We start from the raw sequence: 23640 nt of genomic DNA, 5'->3' as shown, positions 1-23640 counted from the left end.
TCATCCTGCCTTGCACATCTGAGTCTATGGCCTCCATACACATGGAACAAAGCTCCTTTGTTGCCCTCTCATACCCAAGCAGAACATATCCTGGGACCAGAGAGAAACAACTTGAGTGTGGGCCCCTTTCTTGTCATGTAAGGGAGATGTATTCTTTACACTAGTGCTCTAAGACCTTATCATACATTAGAGGCATTCAGAGGGCTTGTTAAAACTCGGAAGCCTAGGCCCAACCCCATAAACACTGGCTCAGTAAGTCTGAGAAAGGCCTAAGAAGGACTTTTGTTCTTGGTTACCTTTTGATATGGTTTGGCAGTGTCCCCACCCAAATCTCATCTTGAATTGTGACTCCCACAATTCCCATGTGTCCTGGGAGGACCCAGTAGGAGGCGATTGAATTATGGGGGTAGGTCTTTCCTGTGCTGTTCTCCTGACAGTGAATGAGTCTCACGAGATCTGATTGTTTTAAAAATGGGAGTTTCCCACACAAGCTCTCTCTCTCTGTGCCTGCTGCTATCCATGTAAGACGTGACTTGCTTCTTGCCTTCTACCATGGTTGTGAGGCCTCCCCAGCCATGTGGAACTATAAGTCCATTAAACCTCTTTTTCTTCCCAGTCTCAAGTATGTCTTTATCAGCAGCATGAAAATGGATTAATGTGCCCTTGCATTCAGTGATGGCCCTGCTGGTCATGGCTGTGCACAGAGAAGGCACTTCAGGCACTGCGGACACCAGGCCTCTCCATGTTAGCCCTGTGTAAAAGCCATTCCCTGCCCATGCTTGCCCCTGTGCCATTTAGACACACAGTAAGATCCTACTCTGCAGCACTGTTCCTTCCCAATAAAATCCATAGCCAGATCATGAAAGAGGAAACAGAGAGTGAGGATGTGGGCTAGGCTACCTTGGGCAGTCTGCGGAAAGGGAGGAGTTGGGGTTGGTCATTTGGATAAGTGGTTGCATGCCATCCATTTCCCTTCTTCCCTTTCTGAGGTCCCGGAGTGTTACCTCGCTGTTAAGAATTTATTTGTTGCATAATGCATAGTGTATATCATATCACTCATCTCTGAGAGTCATTTATTGGACAACCATGTGTTGCCGGGCCAGGCACTGTGCTGAGTGTGAGAGAGACAAAGACAGAGCAACCACTAATGGGGGAGACCAAAAAACAAACAGCCATCACTGTGTGTTATAGCTGTCTTAGTTCATTTGTGTTGCTGTAAAGGAATACCTAAGGCTGGGTAATTTATAAAGAAGTTTATTAGGCTTGCACATCTGTAGGCTGCACAAGAAACTTGTGCCAACATCTGCTTCTGTTGAGGACCTCAAGCTGCTTCCATTCATGGTGGAAGGCAAAGGGGACGCTGCACCTGCAGGGATTACATGGCGAGAAAGGGAGTAAGCAAGAAATGGGGGCGATGTCAGGCTCTTTTTAACACCCAGATGTCACAGGAACCAACAGAGTGAGAACTCATTCACCCCGTCTCCCTCTGCTCCAAGCAGAGAATTCACCTATTCATGAGGGATCCACCCTCATGACCCAAACACCTCACATTAGGCCCCACCTCGAACACCGGGAATTAAATTTCAACATGAAGTTTGGAGGGACAAACATTCAAACCACAGCACCAAGTCAAACGAGTGCCTGGGGTTAAGTTATTTGGGGAATCGCCTCTCCAGCTTCCCTTATTCTTGCTGTTTTCACCTCAGCTTGAGATGGGAAGAACAGCAATTGGGCTGTTGACATCTTCTTGAATTGCTTGGGCCAGGTCTGCTATTGCTTTGCAGATTCTTTTTTTTTTTTTTTTCCCACTAGCTGAAGTCTACTGTTCCTTTAGTGAATATTCTCAGACTCTGATTTGTTCTGACACTTTAACCTGCCATCCACCTGAACAGAAAATTTTCATTTTTTTCTAGGCAAATAGCAGACTTTTTAACACCAAAGCTGACATGGCTTATGAGAAAACAGACAGATGAAAAGCTAAAGAGAAACATACAGACACCCCAGTGGCAGTCTAATCTTGGTGTTGATCATCTCACCTCTCTGAGCACTGAGACAGCCTGGAGGTTAGATCAACGATGCTCTGAGTCCCAGGAGAGACCCATGGCCTGCATCTGGGGCTTCACCAGATCTAGTTTATCTTGAACTGGAGCCAAGAATCCCAGGCCAGAGTCACCCAGCCCCAGTTCTTTTGGGAGCCTTTTTTCATGGACTGTCTCCGTCATGGGAAGGCCAAGTTCAAGCCCCTGGGCTGAGGAGGTTACTATGATGCCTAGCCTCACTAGAGGTTAGGAAAGAGATGGAATAGGAGAAGGAGAGAATGGAAATGACAGAGCGAGAGCAGGAGTTGAGAGAAGGTGGAGGAGGGTGGGAGGGTGAGGAAGGCAAGAGGAACAGTATCTGTTTCCTGCGGCTGCCATAACAAAGTCCCACAAGTGGGTGATTTAAATAACAGAAATGTATGATCTCACAGTTCCAGCAACGAGAAGTCCATGATCAAGGTGTTGGCAGGCCTATTTCTTTCTTAGGACTGTGAAGGAGAGTCTGTTTCATGTCTCTCCTAGCTACCAGTGGTTTCCCGGCCGTCTTTGATATTCCTTAGCTTTTAGATGCATCACCCAGCCTCTTCCCTCTTCTTCACATGACGTTCTCTGTGTATGCCTGTCTCTGCCCAATTGTCCTCTTTTTGTAAGAACACCAGTCATATTAGACTGGGGTCCACCCTAACGACCTCCTTTTAACTTGATAATCTACAAAGATCCTATTTCCTGTCAAGGCCCCCTTCACAGGTTCCCCAGCAGAGGCAGGGCTTCAATTGTAATTTTGGAACATGATTCAACCCATGATGGGAGCAAGGGTGAGGAAGAGAGGAGGAGGGAGCAAGGTCTGGGCCTCGTGTGCCAGGTGACAGGGAGGGATGGGAGGAACTGGCAGCAAAGCTGGCAGGGACAGCAGCAAAGTCCTGGGGAGTGGAACAGTGTGCTTTGCGTGCTCTGGAAAAACAGCAGTGAACAATCAAACAAAAGCCCTGCCCTTGTGGAGCTTACGTTTTATGGGCGTGGGTGGAGAAACGGACAGTAAACACCTTAGTATTTTAATTAGCCAGGTGTTGAGAAGAGCCACAGAGATTCTCAAAGAAAGGCCCGTGTGGAGCAGGGGCTTTCAATGTAGAATGGTGGGTCCAGGAAGGCTTCGTTAAATAAGTGACATTGGAGTGAACACAGAAATGAAGAAATGAGCCGTATGGATGACTTTCTGGGGAAAGAGTGCTCAGGCGGCGGGCTGGCCAGGGTGGCAGCTCTGGGGTGGGCTGTTCTTGGCAAGTTCAAGCGCAGTGTTGCTGGAGATGGGTGGAAGATGGTGACTGTGCACACTCAGTTTTCTGAAGGCCTCCTGGATTTGAAACCTTCTAATCCTTCATCCTCATTAACCTCAAAATGTCCCCAGAAATTCTGAACTACATCTCCCAGAGTGTCTGCCTCTTGAATTTGGAAATGACACAGTATCCCCACCTGGCAATACAGCCTGATTTGAGATTTGGAAGACACAATTCAATCCAGAAATTGCTAAGTACTGTCCACTGGGGCATTACAATGGGATCCCAGAACAACCACATGTAACCCACTATTTCACCTCTGACTTCATGAAAACACACGTGTACACATGCTTGTGCATGTGTGTGTGCACAGACACACCACACACACTGGAAGAAACAACTGAGTCAAAAGGTAAGACTTTTTTTTCATGAGATTTTCAAGCTGACATTCCAAGATCAAAGACAAAAACAATGAGTAAGTTCATTGCAGGACTTCCCCAGTGGCAGTTTTTCCCCCTCCACTCTTGGTTGCAGACAGCATGGCTGCTTTACAGCCATCAAAAGAAACACAGCTCATGGTGATGGCCAGCTATCCTTCAATCTGTTCAAGACAGAAGCCCCAAAACTGAGCATGCTGGATTCTCTTCTCCCTTCTACCTACCTCACTCCCTCAGTGATCTCAGGTCTCATGGCTTCAAACACTGAGTGCTGCTGGAGTCCAGCTTTGTATATGCAGGCCAGACCTCCCCTTGACCTTCAGCTATCCTACATCCTGCTGCCTCCACTTCATCTCCTCCTAGCTGTCTAAAGGACACCTCAAATGTCACATGTTCCAAACCAAGCCACTGGCATTCATCTCCTTCCACCTTCTCTCCTTCCCCATCTTGGTTCATGGCAACTCTATTCTTCCAACTACTCAGACCAAAAATTTGAACTCATCCTTGACTCTTCTCTTCCTCTCACATTAGTCATTAATTCATCAGCAAATCCTATATGTTCTTCCTTAAAGTATATCCACAAGCTGACCCCTGTCACCACTGATGCCACTTAGTGCAAGCCAAGAAGCTCTTGGTTGGTCTCCCTGCTCCTGCTCTTTGCCCCCCACTGATTAGTCTCAACCCAGCAGCCAGAATGATCCAGTTAAAACCCAAGTCAGATTGTGTCTCTCCTCTAAGGGCTCCCCTGTCACACAGAGGAAAAGCCAAAGTTCCTTCAATGCAACCAGGGGGTGTCCTGCATGGTCCTCCTGCCCCCCACCCCCTTGGCTCTCTTATTCCACTTCCCATCAGGCTCCACCCTGCTCTCTTTGCTTCAGCCATGCTGATGTTTTGCTGTTCCTCAGCATGCCGGCATACTCTTGCCCTAGAACCTTCACATTTATCATTCTGTCTGCCTCGAACACTCAACCTCAGATAGCTGTGCAGCCCTCTTCTTTACATAGATGGTGACTCTTCCATGAAACCTTTCTCCACCACTCAGTGTCCCTTTCCAAGCCCAGCCCATGCTCCCCAGGCCCATGCCTGCTCTGCTTTTTTGCCTTCATCCTCATCACCATCTGACCCAGTGGATAGTTTTAGTTGTATCTCTCACTAGAATGCAAGCTCCATGAGACACACATTTTTGTCTGTGTTATTCATTGCTCTACTTCCAGTTCCCAGAACAGTTTTGGCACATAGCGTGTGTTCATTAATTACGTGTTGGTTAAATGAAGGAAGCTTTATGATGGAAGGAGGAATCCACTCCTCTTCCAGCGTCCCCCTCAGTGCCCAGAGCAGAATAGGCCTTCAGCTGCTCTTGTGGGAGCAGGAGGGACTTGCAAAATCATCTCCCTTAGCTCCCTCATTTTCAGGAGGACAGGGACAGTGGTCCCCAGGAAGGGAAGGAGAGTCCAACCTAGTTTGGCTGATCCCCTGTGGGAGGCTGAGGTGCAAACAGACAGCTGCAACTCCTTGCATCTATGCCACACACACAGCCTTTCTGAATCAGAGGGTATTATTCTTTCCTTCTGAACTCTTGGGATATTCCTGTTTTGATTTGGCTCTAGCAGTGACGACGCCGAGTTGTGCAAAGCCTGGGAACAGTGAGGGCATTAGGACCAGGAGTGAGGCGCACGCTTGGCTCTGGGTTGTGTCTGGCAGAGGGATCTCGGCTGAGTGGAGCTATGTGTGAAAGGAAACCAGGCACTGCCTGCCGGCTTTACATCTGTTGATCTGACCTGACTGGAAGCGTCCAAAGAGGGACGGCTGTCAGCCCTGCTTGACTGAGAACCCACCAGCTCAACCCAGACACCTCATAGCAACCTATTTATGCAAAGGGGGAAAGAAACACCTGAGCAGAATGGAATCATTATTTTTTTCCCAAGGAGAAAACCGGGGTAAAGGGAGGAAAGCAATTCAATGTGAAGTCCCTGTGAATGGGCTTTCAGAAGGCAATTAAGGAAATCCACTCAGAGAGGACTTGGGGTGAAACTTGGGTCCTGTGGTTTTCTGATTGTAAGTGGAAGCAGGTCTTACACATGCTGTTAGCAAATGTCAGGAGCAGGTTAAGTGACTGGCAGAAAAACTTCCAGGTGGAACGAGCAACCCAGGTTCTGCTGCAAGCTTGGAGGAGCCTGGAGCGGGAGAAAGCGAACTTGAACATGACCTGTTGCATTTGGCAAGTTCCAGCAACATGCTCCTAAGGAAGCGATACAGGCACAGACCATGCAGACTCCAATTCCTCCTGCTGCTCCTCATGCTGGGATGCGTCCTGATGATGGTGGCGATGTTGCACCCTCCCCCGCACACCCTGCACCAGACTGTCACAGCCCAAGCCAGCAAGCCCAGCCCTGAAGCCAGGTACCGCCTGGACTTTGGGGAATCTCAGGATTGGGTACTGGAGGCTGAGGATGAGGGCGAAGAGTACAGCCCTCTGGAGGGCCTGCCACCCTTTATCTCCCTGCGGGAGGATCAGCTGCTGGTGGCCGTGGCCTTACCCCGGGCCAGAAGGAACCAGAGCCAGGGCAGGAGAGGTGGCAGCTACCGCTTCATCAAGCAGCCGAGCAGGAGGCAGGATGAGGAAGCCCCAAAGAGGGACTGGGGGGCCAAGGAGGAGGACGGGGAGGTGTCTGAAGAAGAGGAGCTGACCCTGTTCAGCCTGGACCCACATGGCCTCCAGGAGGCACTCAGTGCCCGCATCCCCCTCCAGAGGGCTCTGCCTGAGGTGCGGCACCCGCTGTAAGTAAGGCCCTTGTTTTCCCTTCCCTGATCCCGGGGCATGATCAGGTGGTAGCAAACTCGAGGATGCAAACTTTCCGTACCCTGCCTCTCCTGTCCCTAGAGCAAGTGCTTTTCAAGATGCAGCACCTGGGCCAGCAGCGTCAGCATCCCCTGGGCACTGGTGGGTTCTCAGAAATGCAGATTCTCAGACCCCATCCCAGACCTGCCAAACAAGAAACCCTGGGTGGGGTCCAGTGATCTCTATGAACAAGCACTTCAGGTGAGAACCATTGTCCTAGAAAGCAGAAAGCAGAAAGCGAGGACTCTGGCTTGTTCATTCTCTTCTCCATCCTGGGTTCTAGTTCTTCCGTCTTTAGGTCAAATGGCTTTGTTTCTACAACACAGAAGGGAGGTTAGAGCAGATATTCCCCAGTTCTAACCCTCTGACTCCACTACATTTTGATTTTAGGGCTATTGTTAGTGTTTGCTTTTAGTTTGGATCAAAATAACAATTGCAGTTTACATTTAGGGGCTCTTCCCATGTGTCTGGATTTACTTTACAAGCTTTTAATGTATTAACTCATAAAGTCCTGGAAAGTCCTCGCAGCTCTGCAAGATGGATGCTAGTAATATCATCACGCTTATTCTATAGGTATGAAAACAAGGCGAAGTGGCTTTCGCAGTCACGCTGCTAGTAGGTAACAAAGGCAGGATTTGAATGCAGGCATGTGAGCTCCAGTCTGCCTGACCCACCGCTCCATACCACCCTCCTTGGGTCACTAGACTGAGGAAACAAGTCCAGTGCCTGAGAGCCAGAATAATGTGCTGACTGCAATTTACCCTGCCAGGGCGGCCCCGGCCCCAGGAGGTGAGCTGAGAAGTGTAGGTGATGTGCGGAGCTGTGCCCAGGGAGATGCTAGCCCATCCTCCACACCCCCTGCTCCCTTACTGTCACCATGGCTGGCCACTGAGGAGGGAGCCTTGGTTACCAACACTTAGGGAGCAAGGCAGCTGATTAGTTTTAGTTTGGTGATTTAGGTCCCTTTTCCTACAGGCCATTGCTTCTCCCAGAGCCTGGAGAGTTTCCTGGAAAGCAAACATTTGTGCAGAGCAGCAGTTGGAGGTAGGGCCACACATTCCTTGGGTCCCTGATCTAGTTCCCCTCAGCCTGGCTGCTCAGCCACTCACACTCAAGGGTGTGCAATTGCAGAGTCAGCAGCCGGAGTGAACATCTCCTTAAATTGTGTGCCCTAGTTGCCTCACTCACCTCACCCTACTTCCATTTCAACCGCGCTACACTGTTTTCAAGCCTTACCTTTAAAAGCTATTTTCAGGAAATTCCCACCCCATTCTAGTTTTGTGCCCTCCTTGCACCCTGGAGTTTTAACTCATAGCACTTACTACAACTAAAGCCAAATGATCATTGATGTATTTATCGGTCAAATGCCTGCTTTCCCCGCCATGCTGTGAGCCCCTTAGAAGGTCAGGACTGAGTTTGTATTGTACATCTCAAAGCCCAACAGGCGGTAAAGAAGTGATTGCTGAATGAACAAATATATAGTTTTCAAATTTGTTGACACTATTTTTCATTGGCCTGGAGCAAGAATGAGCATCCTCTTTTTGCCAATGAGAAATATTGCCTGAAACAAGAGGATCCATGACTACCAAAGTGATACGTGTGTGTGACTTGTGTGTTTGCATAGTGCAAATGTGTGGTGAATATGCGTATTTGTAGGTCATGGTATATGTGTGTTCGTGCCTGTGTGTTGTATATATTCTCTGTGTTGTGTGTGCACTGCATTATGTGTATTAAATGGATGTCGTGCATGTATGTGTAGTACATGCATGTACTGCATTGTGTGGTGCCTATATGCTTGGTGCATGTTACTTTGTGTATGTGGTATGATATGCACAGGTATGCATTGTGCATTGTATTGTCTTGTATGCATGTGTGTTAATGTGCATGTATTATGTGCATGGTTCATATATGTATTTTGTATTGGGGTGATGCCACATGCATTGTTCATCTGGGTGTGTGTTGCAGTTTGCTATTTGTTTTGCATATGTTTATGTGCTGCATGTGTGCACAGGTATTGTGTCGTGACTGTTTCTTGTGTATGATGTGCTTCTGTGGTGCATTGTGTTATAAATGCATTGTGTGAATGGTATATGCATACATGTACAAGTGTGTTTATTGTGCATGTGGTATAAAGTGCATGGATATGTTGCATGTGGCACAAGTGCAGGTAAATTTTGTGGTGTGTGTGCTGTGCACGTAATTTTTATGTGCTGTGTGTGTAGTGTGCATGGGTGTAATTCGTGTGTATTGTGTATCTTGTGCATGTGCTGTGATGTGCACATGTACTGTGCATGTACCGTGCCTGTGTGTGGTGTAGTGTTTGTTTCACATGTTTTTGTGGTACGTGTGTGTATGTATTCTTTGTGTGTTGCATGTATGTTATAAATGTGTGTGGTGTGAGTGATACATGTGTATGTGTGCAAGCATGTTGTGTGTGTTATGCATGTAGTGTGATGTTCATGAGTGTGTGATGTGCACTGTGAGGTGCGTGGTGCAAGTCTGGGTACATTTTGTGTTGTGTGTGTTTGATGTGCACTTGTGTGCTTATGTGTGTGTGCAACACTTCAGTGGTTGCTTCTTCCAGCCAGAGTAACCAACTCGTCTTGACTTGCCGCCTGAGACTTCCCAGATTTTAGCACTGAAAGTCCCAGGCAGTTGGGAGGAAACTCCTCAACCCCTGCGAAGGGAGATGATTGGATTCTCCAATCCCCAGCTTGCCAGGGTTCTCACGGAACGGCCGCCAGCCCTGTGCGGAGGTGCTCAGCGCCCTCTGCTGGCCCCGACTGGGGCGTGCGGCCTGCGCAGCCCAGGCCTTGGCCGCAGACTCCCCTCTCCAGTCTGCGGTTCAAGCTCTGGCGCCTTCCCTTCCCTGGATTCCTCGCCAGCGCCAGCGTACACAAGAGAGTTCCTGCAAAGCAAGGCAAACGATCTCCACCCTCCCCTCAGAGTGACAGGATTCTTCTCCTACCCCTTTAAATCTGGGCCACACTACACCACGTAAGAGAAACAGCCATATGTTAAGCGCCTGCTGTATGCGGGCCCTGCACGCTGCTTTCCCACCAGGACCAGACAAGCCCCTCTGGCTCAGTTGCTACACCCGAAGGCCCAAACTAGCTCTGCTTGTTGTCCTTTCACCCCTGCCCAGGCCACAGGCTTTTTTCTGAGTACCTCTAGGGTCATTTCTGGAGGTCAGTTTGAATAGGTGGCATTTGAGGATAAGTACGAATGATGCAAGAGCAAAAAAGAAAAATATCAGTGGAAAAGAGGTCAAAAGACAGTCTCTGAAAAGAGAGGCAAAATTATCGTGAGCCTTTACTGAGCACTTACTATGTGCTAGAGGCTCTGCTAAGTGGTTTTTGTTTTCAACTCTTCGTAGAAAACCTATAAGGTAGGTTTCATTTCATAGATGAGGAAACTGAGGCACAGAAAGATGGAGGGACTGGTGCCAGGTTATCTGACCGGGTGAGTCTGACACCAAAGTCACACTCTTAACCACTACGCTACACTTTGCAAGTCTGCTACTCTCCAGATCAGAGACTGGGCAAGTTACATGGGCTGGAAGTGTTTCAAGTTTTTTCTTCTTAGAATGGGGAGAACTCACACGGGTCCATGGGGAGACACTTGGGGAAATGCTTATCACAGCATCCTTGGTGGTGTGGAGGAGCTGGAAACCACCTGGGTGTCACGTCACAGGGCAAGAGGAGCTGGGTGCACCCTATGAGATACTCAGCCTGAGTTAGAAGCAACAGACTCTGGGTACATTCAACAGTAAAGGGAGACCTTAAAAATCCCCTGCTGAGTGAAAAAGTAAGACACAGAAGGCGGCCTACAGCACTGTATCATTAGGGGAAATGTAAATCCGTGCACACTAACCAATCCATTCTTTACAGGAACAGATCAAACTCAATGAAATGGTTGTGCTGTGGGAAAGGGAGGGTCCTCAGGGCAGAGGTGGGGATAAAACTGAATGAATACTCAGGCAAAATAGACAGGAGCCCATGATGGAACCACAAACAGGAACGGCATTAACTCAGCCCTTGAAAGCTGCTGTCAAAGAAGGGGCGGGAGGAACAAGCCCTGCCCATTTAGCCTCCTGTAGCATGGATGGCTTTCAAAGTTCTTCCAGGCCCCAGCTTTCCTTTGATCATCCTGGCACCCAGTGCAGGGACAATGGATTCCTAGGATCAAAGTGGCTGCTGAGTGAGCCAGTGCTTTATATTCTACATCTAGGGACGAACTTGAGTGTGCATCAGAACACCTAGAGGGCTTGTTAAAATACAGATTCCTGGCCTCCAATCCTATAGTTTCTGATCCAGTGGGTGTGAGATTCAACATTTGCATTTCTGCAAACTCCTGGTACTGCTGCTCCACCCTCCCCCCAGGGTGACAGGACTCTTCTCCTACCCCTGAGCCAGAGGGGCTTGTCTGGTCCTGGTGGGAAAGCAGCGTGCAGGGCCCGCATACAGCAGGCGCTTAACATGTGGCTGTTTCTCTTATGTGTTGTAATGTGGCCCAGATTTAAAGGGGTAGGAGAAGAGTCCTGTCACCCTGGGGGGAGGGTGGAGATCGTATGCAAATGCAAATTCAACATTTGCATTTCTGCAAACTCCTGGTACTCCTGGTACTGCCGATCCAGAGACACTTTGAGAACCTCTGCTCTAAGGCACACTCTTTATGCCAAACAGACTGGCCACAGCAGGGCTCCTCAGACTTTAAGGTGCGTGTGAATGATCTAGGCATCCTGTTAAAATGCAGTCAAATTCAGCAGGTCAGGAGGGCAGCCTCAGATGCTCCATTTCTATCAAAGGCACTGCAAGGTGGCACCAGCACTGCTGGCCCACGGAGCACATTTTTCAACAGCAAGGAGTTACACCGCGACTTCCCAAACGTATGTGCACACCCAACCCCCCTCACTTGTTAAAGACGTAATTGCTTGTTAAAGACATAGAGATGTTCAGACCCCCTCACTGGCAATGCTCCAGAGTTCTGAGTTGGAGCCCAGTAATCTGAATTTTTTTAAGCTGATGCTAGATAGTCTGGGGAACTAGAGGTAAAGAAAGCGAGTGGAGAGCTGGCAGAGTTTGGGAAGTTTCCATGTAGGAAGCAATGCTAGAGTCAGAAAATAGAGAAGAGAGCAGAGAGGAACAGCTCCCTCATGGCCCCGGGGGTTTGTCCTCAAACATAAATGTCAGCTCAGTGGTAGCTGGCTGTGTGCTACCTGCTTTTAACTTGCCTTTATGGTTCAGCCTGTGTTTCCCTGGTTTATGTACCCATAGCTGTGATTAAACAGTTGTGGACCTGGGGTTGAATCCTGGTACCACCTGTTACTGTGTGACCTTGTACAAGTCACTCAACCTCTCTGAGCCTCAGTTCCTCAACTGTAAAATGGGATAATAATAACACCCTTGCATAAGGTTGTAGAGAAAATGAGATACAACGTGTGATGATCTTCCCTGTGTATTAAGTCCAAACAGAAGTTGCCCTTATCATATTCTTGGGTAAATGGCGTAGGAGTAAGTTGGAGAGATGGAGAAAAATGGAGCTGTGGATATCACATTGCTGTCCTTTCTCTGACTGAAAAGTTATTTTCTGGCCCTGGAGGCTGCTGAATCATCATAAATGTGCAGGTACAGTGGAATTATCTGGAAAGTCTTAAAAACTATTCATACTCATGCTCCACTTCCAAGGATTTCTATTTAGTTGGTCTGGGGTGAGGCCTGGGCATCAAGATCTTAAAACTCCCCAGGTGGTTCTATCATGCAGCCGGGCTGAGAACCAGGGCTGCAAGGCCCCAGGTGGTCAATGGCTCTTCACAGCCAGTGGGGAGAGCTGGGAGGGGTATTTTCTCCTTTGTTCCCCAGTTCCCGCCCCAGAGGCCATAATGGGCATGGGGTCAGAGGGAAGGGCAGGGGCGGGAGAATCGCCTTGGCTGCAGCTTTGTTGTCAAGTAGAAGATGGTGTTGCAATCCACGCAGGGTCCACTCAGTTCCCCGCAAAGCCTCTGTCCTGCCAGGCTGTGATTCACCCCAAGATAACTCCCCACACCCCTTGTTGGCTCTGATAGCCTGGCCTGCAAAAGAGGAAGGAGGCAGCTGACAGGGCATCAGTAAATCCAAGAGGGTAGACATGCCCTTCGGGATGAGGGACAAGAACAGGAACAGGCTGGGCTTGAGACCTGGGGCTGGAGCTCAGCTCAATTCCCCCCCCAAGAGAGGGCAGGCAACCCAGTACGGGTAGTGTGAGTGGTGCCTATGGGGCCCGGCTGTGAGTCATGAAGGGATGCCACAAACACCAAGCTTCCAGCCCTCCAGTCCACCGTGGCCGCAGCAGAGGCAGTACCTCCTCTAGACCTCCATTCTGGATCCATTACCCCTCAGTGGGGTTGCAGTGTAGACAATGCTGAGTACATATCACCCTTTTTTGGGTCAAATGCACTCACCGTAGCAAGTGTGGTAGGATCTTGCTCTGCACTTTAGCACAAACCCAGCTGGCCTTGGGGGTTAGATTAGATGTGGCTAATCTGTACCTTGTCCTGGGGTGAGGGGAATTGATATTATTTACTCCAGTGCCACTCATAGTGTGGTCCTCAGACCTGCAGCCTCAGACATGCAGACCCCTCAGACCCCACTTAAACCTACTAGATGAAATCGCTGTTCTAACAGGATCCGTAGGTGATTTCCACTCATGTTAAAGTTTGAGCGCCATTATGAGGCCAGTGGTTCACGGCCCCACTCACATTAGAACCAATGAATCGTCATGCCAAGGCTCCCACCCAGACCAAGTAAATGTGATTTACAGGAATTCACTCTCTAAGTGATTCTAATGTGTAGCCAGGCTAAGGACCACTGCTTAGGGCTCTTTAGGTGACTAAGAACAGAGATGCTCAAGTCACTTAAGGTGATGGAGTTACTGTAAGTTTACACAGGAAGTAAGTAAGGAACAGGGAACCGTCCAGACAAGGCTGAAGGAGGTGGACAGGAGGGAGACCCACGGTCCATAGTTCCTTTGGGGACTTAGTCTTCCTGACATCCTGCAGTAACAGGGGACCCAGCACCTGGCCAAGTATTCTGTATATCTGTCAGCTCACCTCCTATTGTCTTGTCACTAACAACCACTGCCTTCTACTCTAGCTGTGGTCCAGGAACCAACAGCATCAGCATTACCTGGGAGCTCACCAGAAATGCAGAATCTCAGGCCCCACCCTAGACCTACTTGACCTAAGTCTGCATTTAATGAGGTCCTGGGTGGTTCAAGGGCATATGGACACCGGAGAGGCACTGAGCTACCTCTTGGCTTCTACCACCCCGTCTTTGGATTACTGTCTGCTCTATGACCTGCTATCAACTGCTCACTTTTTGCATGTCTAAAGCTCACACTTCTCGAGATGGAGGATCTGGCAGGTGTCTCTGGCCACTAGCCCGGGGAGGCTGTCCCTGTAGAGGTGGAACTATGGCTCCAGGATGCTTCATAGGCCTCTGGTCAGTGTTCAGACCAGTGACTCCCAGTCTGTGCCTGTCTCTGATTCAGAGGTAGGGGCCAGGATCAGAGCAAGCCAAGGATCCCCTGAACCCCCGGAAGTGAGCTGTGGGACTTTGGAGAACCCGCACAAAGAGAAGGGGATGGCATGTACCTTGTGACCTCTGTCCACTGATGGAGAATGACAGGCTGGCAGCATCAGCCTCCACTGCAGACTCCAGCCCTTTGCTCCCATCTCTCTTGTCTGCAAGCTTTTTCATCTATTCCTCCAACGGCTCAGCTCCAGACTGCATCCCAGCCCAGCAGCCTCAGGCCTGGCCTAGACGTTGGTGTGGTGCTCCCAAGATAAGTGCCACCAATTACAGGCAAGCTGGGGTTTTCTTGTAATGTAGGAACTTGGCTCTGTGGGATTACTCCCCTGTTAATCTTGACAACCAGCTTGCATACTTCCTGAGAACAAGATCAGCGTCTTTCTTCCTTCAGTGAACAAATATTTATTTAACAACTATCAGAAGTAAGAAGGTAAGCAATACCCAGCCCCAACCCCAAGAAGCTTGGGGTGCACTGGGGGATGCAGACAAGCAAATGGGCTGATACATCAGAGGGATCAGGGCTGAGATAGAGAAGCCTACCCGAGTGGGAGCCTCCACTGATTTGATAGGAACTGGGAGTCAGTATCCCCAAAACAGCTTTAGGAAACCTGGCAGCAATCTTTCTACCCTGGCCAGGCAAGGGGAGGGAGGGAAGAGCGTCAGTACTACAGCCAGGCCATCTGGTGCAATGCTGTGACTCATTCTCTTCAGAGCCATCATCCAAATGCATTTCCAAGTTCACAGGGGATCCTGGGGCTGCGTGAAAAGAGGGTGTGCATCTGTGTGTAAACACAAGACACCAGACTCCTCTGATCTTGGAGTGTGAAGATAAAAAGCTAGTCTGCAGAACAGCTCTCCTAGGCTAAGATAATCCCTTTTAATCCAGGACACACCCCTGGGCTGGAGAAAGGTATCAACATCCCTGTGTTGGCTAATTAGGGATTAAACCCGGGTTGATTTGATTCCAAAGCCCTTGGTCGTTCCTGTCTCGCTACTCCCACTCAGAGGATGAACAAAGGAGGTCAGGGGTGGGGTTTTGGACACTTGAGCGACACATACAAACCGAGATAGTAAAATATTCACCGGATATTTCGTTGAAGCACAGAGAAATTAGCCTCATTATTTAACAATAAAAACAAACATTTCTTCCTGGATCCTCTGCGTAAGTCCCTAGTCACTTGGGGCCTTGCTTTACGATGTTCAAGAGCCTTTGCCATGCCCTGCTTCATTGGTTGGCTCAGCAATGCTATGAACGTCTTTCCTTCAGTTTCTGGTACATGCCAGCCCCTTCCCACCTCTGGGCCTTATCAGAGGCTGTGACACCTGCCAGGCATGCCATTCCTCACCTGTACTCTCTCTCTGGGCTGGGTCCTACCCACCCTTCAGGTCTCAACTTTGATTTCATGTGCCTACCTCCAGAACGCCTCACTACAGCTGCTGAATAATGATTTGGTTATGTTTAATAGAATAGAAACTCCATGCTATTAGGGGCTATCTTAGTTTAGATTTCCCCCGGAGAAGATCCTGAAAGAAGCCTTTATTTTGCAGGTTATCCCAAGAAGCACGGGTAGGGGCCCAGGAAAGTGGAGCAGAGACTAGAAGGCAGCCCCTGAGGGAGGCGTGTGTTCAAGGCAGCTACCTCTGTGGGCAGCTGGAGCTCAACCCTTGGAGACAGTGTGGAACATGCACGCATCTCAGTGCTTCCCACCCTCTGCCCTTAGGGGTGAGGGTGCTGGGTGTTTAATAAACCAACTCTTTTCAATCACTGGCTGAGCACAGCTCACTGGAGTGGGGTAGGGGTTAATTTTCCAGCTCTTCAGGGATGCTCTGACTGGGGAAATCACACTGGTCAGTCAGAGAAAGCCTTAGGGCCATTAGAAGTTGGGCCATCCTGTATTATAATGAGATGGCCCAAGAGGATATGGGCAGGGGCACCACAGATTGTGCTTCAGGCATCGTGTCTATTTCAGTCATCTTTCCGTCCTAAGACATAATAGGCTGTCAATAAATACCTGTTAAATGACTTGATAGAGAGATGGAAGGTGAAGATTAAAGAGAAAATCACAATGAAAATAGGCGGGCCTGTCTACAGCCTCAATGAATAAATATCCTATTTCCTTACTCTGAGCTTCCTGGCAGCCACACTGAAAAATAAAAAAAAGACGATACTCTTATTTGTCTTCTTCATGAGGAGGAAGCACACCAGTTGCTCAGATGAAGGAAAGTATTTTGTGGCACTTATATCTGCAAGGACTTTTCTTCCAAAGCATCAGAGTGAGGATAAGAAGTGACAGGGGGACAACGTCCTCAATAGGTTCCCTCGGTAATGGAGAGCTGGTTTCCTAAAAGTGATTCTGGTATTGTCCCCTAATGAAAGCTGGGAGCGCGATGACAAGCATGACTCCCTGTAAGCACATTTGTAAGGCAGCCAAGACAGTGGGGTCAAGTAAGTTGCCTTTCGAAGACCTGAAGGAATCAGCGTAGACAGTGCAGAATGTGTGGAGGAACTAATGGATAGCATGTTTTTCAAATAACCTTCCATCATTGTCCCTTTATGACTCTGAATCCAGAACATTCTGCTAGCGTTATAGTCCAAGATGGTGATAGATAGATAGAAAGATGATAGATAGTTAGATAGATAGATAGATAGATAGATAGATAGATAGATAGATAGATAGATAGATAGATAGATAGATGGCAGTATACTATCAGTTATTTGCTGTGTAACTTTAAACCAGTCATTTAAGCTCTCTGGGCTCTAGTTTCCTCATCTTAAAAATGGGAAAGTGTGTCCATGATCTAGTGCTGTATTATGCACCTTATCAAAACTTGGTAGATTTTAAAAAAGAGATATTTTTAAAACTTTGGTGCTTCAAAGGATGTCATCAAGAAAGTGAAAAAGACCATCCAAGAGTAGAAGAAAATGTTTGTAAGTCCTATATTAGATAGGAGATTTGTATCCAAAATACAAAAAGAACCCTTACAACCCAACAATTAAACAACAAAACACTCCATTTTAAAATGGGCAAAGGATTTGAATAGACATTTCTTCAAAGAAGACTTAAAAATGGTCAATAGCTCATGAAAAGATGCTCAAATCATTCGTCAGTAGGAAAATACAAATCAAAACCACAATGAGATGTCATTTTACTCCCACTAGGATGGCTGAAGTAAAAGACAGTGCAAGTGCTGACGAGGATGTGGAGAAATTGGAACACTCACACATTGCTGGTGGGACTATAAAATGGTGCAACTGCTTTAGAAAACAGTTTGGCAGTTCCCCCAAAATGTTAAACATGGAGCTATCATATGACTAGTTATACCAGTCCTAGGTATATACTCAAGAACATTAAAAACATGTTCACTCAAAAACTTATACCTGAATATTCATAGTGGCATGAGTCATAACATAAGTCAAAATAGGAGCAACCCAAATGTCCATCAGCTGATGAATGGACAAACAAAATGTGGTATATTCAAACAAGGAAATATTGGGCAGTAAAAAGAAATGAAGTACTGATACAGACTACAATATGATGAAGCTTGAAAACATTATGCTAAGTGAAAGAAATCAGTCACAGAAGGCCACATGTTATGTCATTTCATTCATATGAAGTGTTCAAAGTAGGCCAGTCTATAAAGACAGAAAATAGGTTAGTGGTTGCCATGTGCTGTGGTAGTTGCGGTAGCAGCGGAAACTGACTGCCAATGGGTAGTAGGTTTTTGGGGTGGGGTGTTGTAAATGTTCTCGAATTAGATAGTAGTGATGGCTGCTCACCTTTATACTTGAATCCATGGAATTGTACACTTTATAAGGGTGGACATTATGGTATGTGAATTATATCTCAATAAAAATATTATTAAAACATTAGTGATTTCAGGCCGGGCGTGGTGGCTCACTCCTGTAATCCCAGCACTTTGGGAGGCCAAGGTGGGTGGATCACAAGGTCAGGAGTTCAAGACCAGCCTGACCAACATGGTGAAACCCCATCTCTACAAAAAATACAAAAATTAGGCAGGCATGGTGGTGCACGTCTGTAATCCCAGCTACTCAGGAGGCCGAGGTGGGAGAATCGCTTGAACCTGGGAGGTGGAGGTTGCAGTGAGCTGAGATAATGCCACTGCACTCCAGCCTGGGCAGAAGAACAAGACTCCGTCTCAAAAAAAAAAAAAAAAAAAAAAAATTAGTGATTTGAAACAATAACCATTTCTATATTATGGTTGTATAATTTGGACCGGACTCAGCCAGGCAGTTCTTCTGCTGATCCCCCCTGAGTTCACCCATGTGACAACTGTCAGAGGGCTGCTGACTGCACTGAATACTAAGATGGCCTCGCTCTCAGACCTGGCAGCTGATGCTGGTCCTCAGCTGGGGCACTTTAGTTTTTCTTCAAGCAACCTCTAATCCTCTATTAGGCTACATTGGTTTCATTACGTGGCATCTCATGACAGCAAGTGGAAGGCCTTGAGGCTTCATCTTGGGAGTTCTCGAATGTCACTTCTAGTATATTCTATATCCAAAAGCTCTAAAGTGGAAACTGTTGGGAAACCCAAACTTGAAAGCAGTTCAGTAGATGTCTCATACTATACTGTAGAATAGTTGTTTAAAGATAGCTATAATTTGCAAAGATGATCATAAATATAACATTCATACTAATTACATTTGTGTCTTTTTGGAAGATAGCTCTAAAACAGTCACTGTCTATTGGGTGCCTATTATTATTCTTTGATTCTCTCAATGGGCCTAAAGGGTAATTATGGTTACCCTTACCTTCCAAATGAGGAAACTGATACCTATAAATATTGAGTGAATTACCCAAGGAAACTTAGGAAGCAACAGAGTGAACATTCAAATCTAAATATATCTGATTCCAAAGTCTAAGTTATTTTGACCATCTTACTGCAAGGATGCACACACACATACACACACACACGTGCACATGTGTGTGCATACCACACACTTGTATTGTTTCCAATTCTCATAGTCTATGAACTGAGACAGAGAAAGGAGTCAGGCATGGCTGGCAGGCATAGCTGTGCTCTGTTCTTGGAGCAGATGGGACTGACTTTGGTAAACTATTAAATTGCCCCCACAGGAATTCCAAACCCAGGTCTCTCTGTCCCCAGACTCCTTTCCTATCTCAGTTGGCAAATAGCCAGTCTCCCGGCAATAAACCCAAGTAATAGTTTGGGTTTTTTTGGTTCCATTTTGGACATGTTATTTGAACAGCCCTGAATTCAAACTATAAAAGTTCATTATTTTGTTTGTTTTAAGGATGGTTCTTAGAATGCTGCCATGCATTTAGGGATTTCTTTCTCAAGTTCATAGGAATTTCTCTTTCAAATAAGTATTAGATGGGTGTTAAATCTTCTCTTCAAAATGAATGTGATATTTGAGTTAACAGTATTGAACCATGTCGGATTCCTGGTTTTGCTTACTGTGAATGGTTGTGTAAGATATTCTCACTATGGGGAGCTGGGTAAAGGGAACACAGGGACTCTCTGTACTATTTTGGCAATTTCTTGTCAGTCTTAAACTATTTCAAAATAAAAAGTGGTGAAGTGGTAATTGAAAGAAAAAAATTACTAGAAAGAGTTTTGCTTTCCTCAAAAAACCTTGTCTGTCACTTCTCTAATGGTGATCATTCTGTTGCGGAATGAACATTTTACTTTGGCTACCAGGAATCTCAGAGTCAAATTTAAATCCATTCTAGAAATACCTAGGCCCTTATAACCTATATATTTATGTTCTTTCTCCAAATGCTGACTTTCTACATTTACTTATATTCCTCAGCTCCTGACTTTTCCTCCTTATTTTTATTTTACCATCATTTTAAGTATTTGTATCGTGTGTGTTTTTTTGTGAGGGGCTTCAAATCATTTATGGAAATGAATAGCTTATAAATTTATAAACCAACAAAATAGCTAATTTATGAGATGTTTATGTGTTTTTAAAAATTATTTAGGAATTCCGTTTACCATTACCTAGACTCAATTCTCCCTCTCTCCACAGGATTTTGCCCTGAGAGTCCCACACAGGTTTCCTGTGCATTGAGAGTTTTCCGCCTTTCTTAGGCTGGTACCAGGCTAGCGAGCAGCGTGAGCTGACACCTCTTGGAAGGTGTTTCCCTCAGACAGGGCCAGCCTCAGCCTGGTTGTCACTCTGCCTGCAGTTCCACCTCACAGATGCCTTTAGGTGTCCGAAGTTTGGGGTCCTTGAGATGGCTCCTATTCAGATGTCCCTCTGAGGAGGAACATGGTTTGAGCAGCAGCTGCAACCCAGAAACAGGCGCTTCAGAAACTTAAGAAAGTGCCTTTTGGGCCAGGCGCGGGTGGCTCATGCCTGTAATCCCAGCACTTTGGGAGGCCAAGGCGGGTAGATCGCGAGGTCAGCAGATTGAGACGATCCTGACTAACATGGTGAAGCCCCGTCTCTACTGAAAATACAAAAAATTAGCCTGGTGTGGTGGCAGGTGCCTGTAGTCCCAGCTACTCGGGAGGCTCGGGAGTTACTGGGGAATGGCGTGAACCCGGGAGGCGGAGCTTGCAGCGAGCCGAGATCGTGCCACTGCACTCCAGCCTGGGCGACAGAGCGAGACTCCGTCTCAAAAAAGAAAGAAAAAAAGAAAGTGCCTTTTGTAAGCAAACCACTATGGCACATATTTACCTATGTAACAAACCGGCAAGTCCTGCACATCTATACTGGAACTTAAAGTTAAATTTTTAAAAATAGTAAGTGCTAACATATAAAAATTGTGTGCCAGGTGCTATGCTAGATTGTAGGAACATAAAAATAAAGAAAGTGGTGTCCCTGCCCTTGAATGGATGACAGTTAGAGATTACTGGACACTTAACTATGTGCATCATCCTATCTAAGCCTCACCACAGCTCTGTGAGGTTGATAATATTGTCATTCATTCCCACTTTACAAATGAGGACAGTCATCTGCTAAGAACGATGGCAATGCTTCTCAATTGCAATGGGAGGGACTTTGGATTTAATGATAAAGGAGCTTTTGAGATCTGAGAATTGGGAGATAGTGGACAGCACCACTATGGGGCGTTAACAGGTTCTCTTTAAATGGGAATTTTAAGAGATCCCATAGGAGAGCCATATAATGGGAGCAGCCCCAACCAGGGCAAGGGAAATGAATTAGAGGGTGTGGAATGTTTCTTGTGGGCTTCTCTTCCCCATGGCTCTCTGGCTCTCTTCCCTGCAGGTGTCTGCAGCAGCACCCTCAGGACAGCCTGCCCACAGCCAGTGTCATCCTCTGTTTCCATGATGAGGCCTGGTCCACCCTCCTGAGGACTGTACACAGCATCCTCGACACAGTGCCCAGGGCCTTCCTGAAGGAGATCATTCTCGTGGACGACCTCAGCCAGCAAGGTAGCCATGGCTTTCCTCCAGGCTCGCCTGGGTGAGCCTCACCCCCTGCGGGGTGGAGTTCCCAAGCAAAGGATTGAAGTTTGGAACTATTTTAGGCAAGATTCCCCAAGTACAGACCTCCAGATGAGGATTCATGGGCAAGTAACTTACGAATGAAGAGCCACCAGGGGAAACCAGTAAGGCAGTGGGGGCCGCAAGACAGAGAAGGAGAAGGAGCCCTGCAGGTGAAACAGCCCTGGGGAGGGTCTTGAGGAGCATCACCTCGGCCTGGTCCCGTGGGGATCTCTCTCCCAGGCCCCACCCAGTCCAATAATCCTCTCCCCAAGACACTGAAGAATCACACAAGGCAGCCCTGTTGTGAGTGCCGACTGCCTCCTAGACCTTGGTGCAGCACTTTACACATACGGACGTATGTGCATTGGTCCTTAACTCATCATGGCCTAGACAGACCCACTCATGTTCTAGAGGAGGAAACTGGGGCCCAGAGAAGAGAGCAGACTGGAGCAGAGTCAGCCAAAAGCAGCAGAGTCAGGCCCAGAGGCCAGACTTGCGGAAGCTGCCTGTATGCTTCCTCTCACAGGAACCTCGCTACTAGGGACAGCCCTAAAGGAAGATGGAGACAGAGAAGCCCCCACCTGACTCCTAGGTCAGTGGCTCTCACACTTGAGTGTGCATCAGAATCACCTGGTGGGATTTTTAAAATACTGACTGCAGGGTGCACCCCCAGAGTTTCTGGAGATGGAGTGGGGCCGAAGAGTTTGCATCTTTTTTTTTTTTTTTTTTTGAGACGGAGTCTCGCTCTGTCGCCCAGGCTGGAGTGCAGTGGCCGGATCTCAGCTCACTGCAAGCTCCGCCTCCCGGGTTTACGCCATTCTCCTGCCTCAGCCTCCCGAGTAGCTGGGACTACAGGCGCCCGCCACCTCGCCTGGCTAGTTTTTTGTATTTTTAGTAGAGACGGGGTTTCACCATGTTAGCCAGGATGGTCTCGATCTCCTGACCTTGTGATCCGCCCGGCCTCCCAAAGTGCTGGGATTACAGGCTTGAACCACCGCGCCCGGCCGAGTTTGCATTTCTAACAAGCTCCCAGGTGATGCTGATGCTGCTGTTTTCTGTGGACCACACTTTGAGAACCTCTGCTCTAGTCTTTGGCTTGGGCCTGAAGCCTACATTTCTGGTGCAAATAAATGACCTAGGGACACCCCTCCTGGCCTTCTGGGAAGATCAGAACCCTCCGAGGGAAGCTGAGCATTTGCGTTTTTCTAAGGGGAATGATGGAGAAGGGCTAGGATAGCCAGGTGCCTCTGTTAGTTCTTTCTACGGTCCTCACTCCAGGGATGGGCCCAGCCTGGCCATAGCAGTGAGTCAGATTAGCCAGAGGCTCTGAGAACACCTGGGGTTCCTGGGTGCAGCTGGCTGCATATTAGGCAGGACTAATGAACAGCTGTGGGGCTGGGTCGGCTGGAAAAGTGCCCCAAGACTCTCCAAACCCTCAAGTGGGGCAGGGTCCGCCCAAGAGCACACCTATGGTCCGGCCCCCACCATCTGATGAGCTGTGTTATGTCTGTGCCCCTTGGGAGTATGGAAAGTGGAGGAGCTGGGCCCCAGAGAAATGGGCTACCCCAGAGCTGGCAGCCCCACCAGAGGGGATCTGGATCCCCCTGCCAAGCAATTAGGCTGCCCCCTCCTGGCCATCGCCCCTTCTGCCCCTCACCACTGGGCTGGCTCTCCATCCAGTGGCCCCATATTTCCTGTTGCAACTGGGGTGCAAGGCCTTTTCCACAACCAAGGCCAGCACTGGTTCCATTTCTGCAGGTCCCTCTCCTTTGTGTGCTTGCCAAGACCCAGATCCCAGACAAGCAGCACCTTGCACACTGTTTTCATTTAATCATCTTGGCCACCCAGAGAGGCAGGGCTTATCAACCCTACTCTACCTCTGAGGAAAACTGTGACAGAAAAAGGTGCTGCGGGTTGCCCTGAGCCACCTTGATGGGCTTCCAAGCTGATGGTCATGACGGCATAGTGTAGTGTGATAGAATCAGCTAGATGGGCTTCCGGGTATTCCTCTGGGGTGGTAATGCCCACACCGAATCATTAAAT

General features: G+C 47.9%; 1 protein-coding gene and 1 long non-coding RNA gene across 12 annotated transcripts in view; one reads left to right on the top strand and one right to left on the bottom strand.

Moving 5' to 3' along the window:
* Nucleotides 1–1239: 1239 nt before the first annotated feature.
* LOC141409622 (uncharacterized) lies at nt 1240–14752 on the bottom strand. Its single transcript, XR_012430662.1, has 2 exons — nt 14220–14752; nt 1240–1366 (listed from the first exon to the last, which is right to left on the bottom strand). It is a non-coding gene; the product is annotated as an uncharacterized lncRNA (long non-coding RNA).
* GALNT15 (polypeptide N-acetylgalactosaminyltransferase 15) overlaps nt 5506–23640 on the top strand; it is a 55127-nt gene continuing 36992 nt past the window's right edge. For 4 of the 11 annotated variants that reach the window (XM_005545701.5, XM_065539877.2, XM_074030969.1 and 1 more), the window contains exons 1-3: nt 5506–6528; nt 7565–7633; nt 21377–21543. In XM_005545701.5, coding sequence (XP_005545758.3) covers nt 5984–6528; nt 7565–7633; nt 21377–21543 — 781 coding nt within the window. In that variant the 5' untranslated portion in view covers nt 5506–5983. Of the gene's footprint in view, nt 6529–7564; nt 7634–13719; nt 14588–21376; nt 21544–23640 lie in introns of all 11 variants that reach the window. The other 7 variants (XM_015445038.3, XM_074030964.1, XM_074030968.1 and 4 more) reach the window with 3 other exon arrangements.

The sequence above is a fragment of the Macaca fascicularis genome, chromosome 2, assembly GCF_037993035.2.
Source record: "Macaca fascicularis isolate 582-1 chromosome 2, T2T-MFA8v1.1".
NCBI classification, from domain to species: Eukaryota; Metazoa; Chordata; class Mammalia; order Primates; family Cercopithecidae; genus Macaca; species Macaca fascicularis.
The sequence above is the reverse complement of the archived record's forward strand: the minus strand, read 5'-3'. Positions and strand labels throughout refer to the sequence as shown.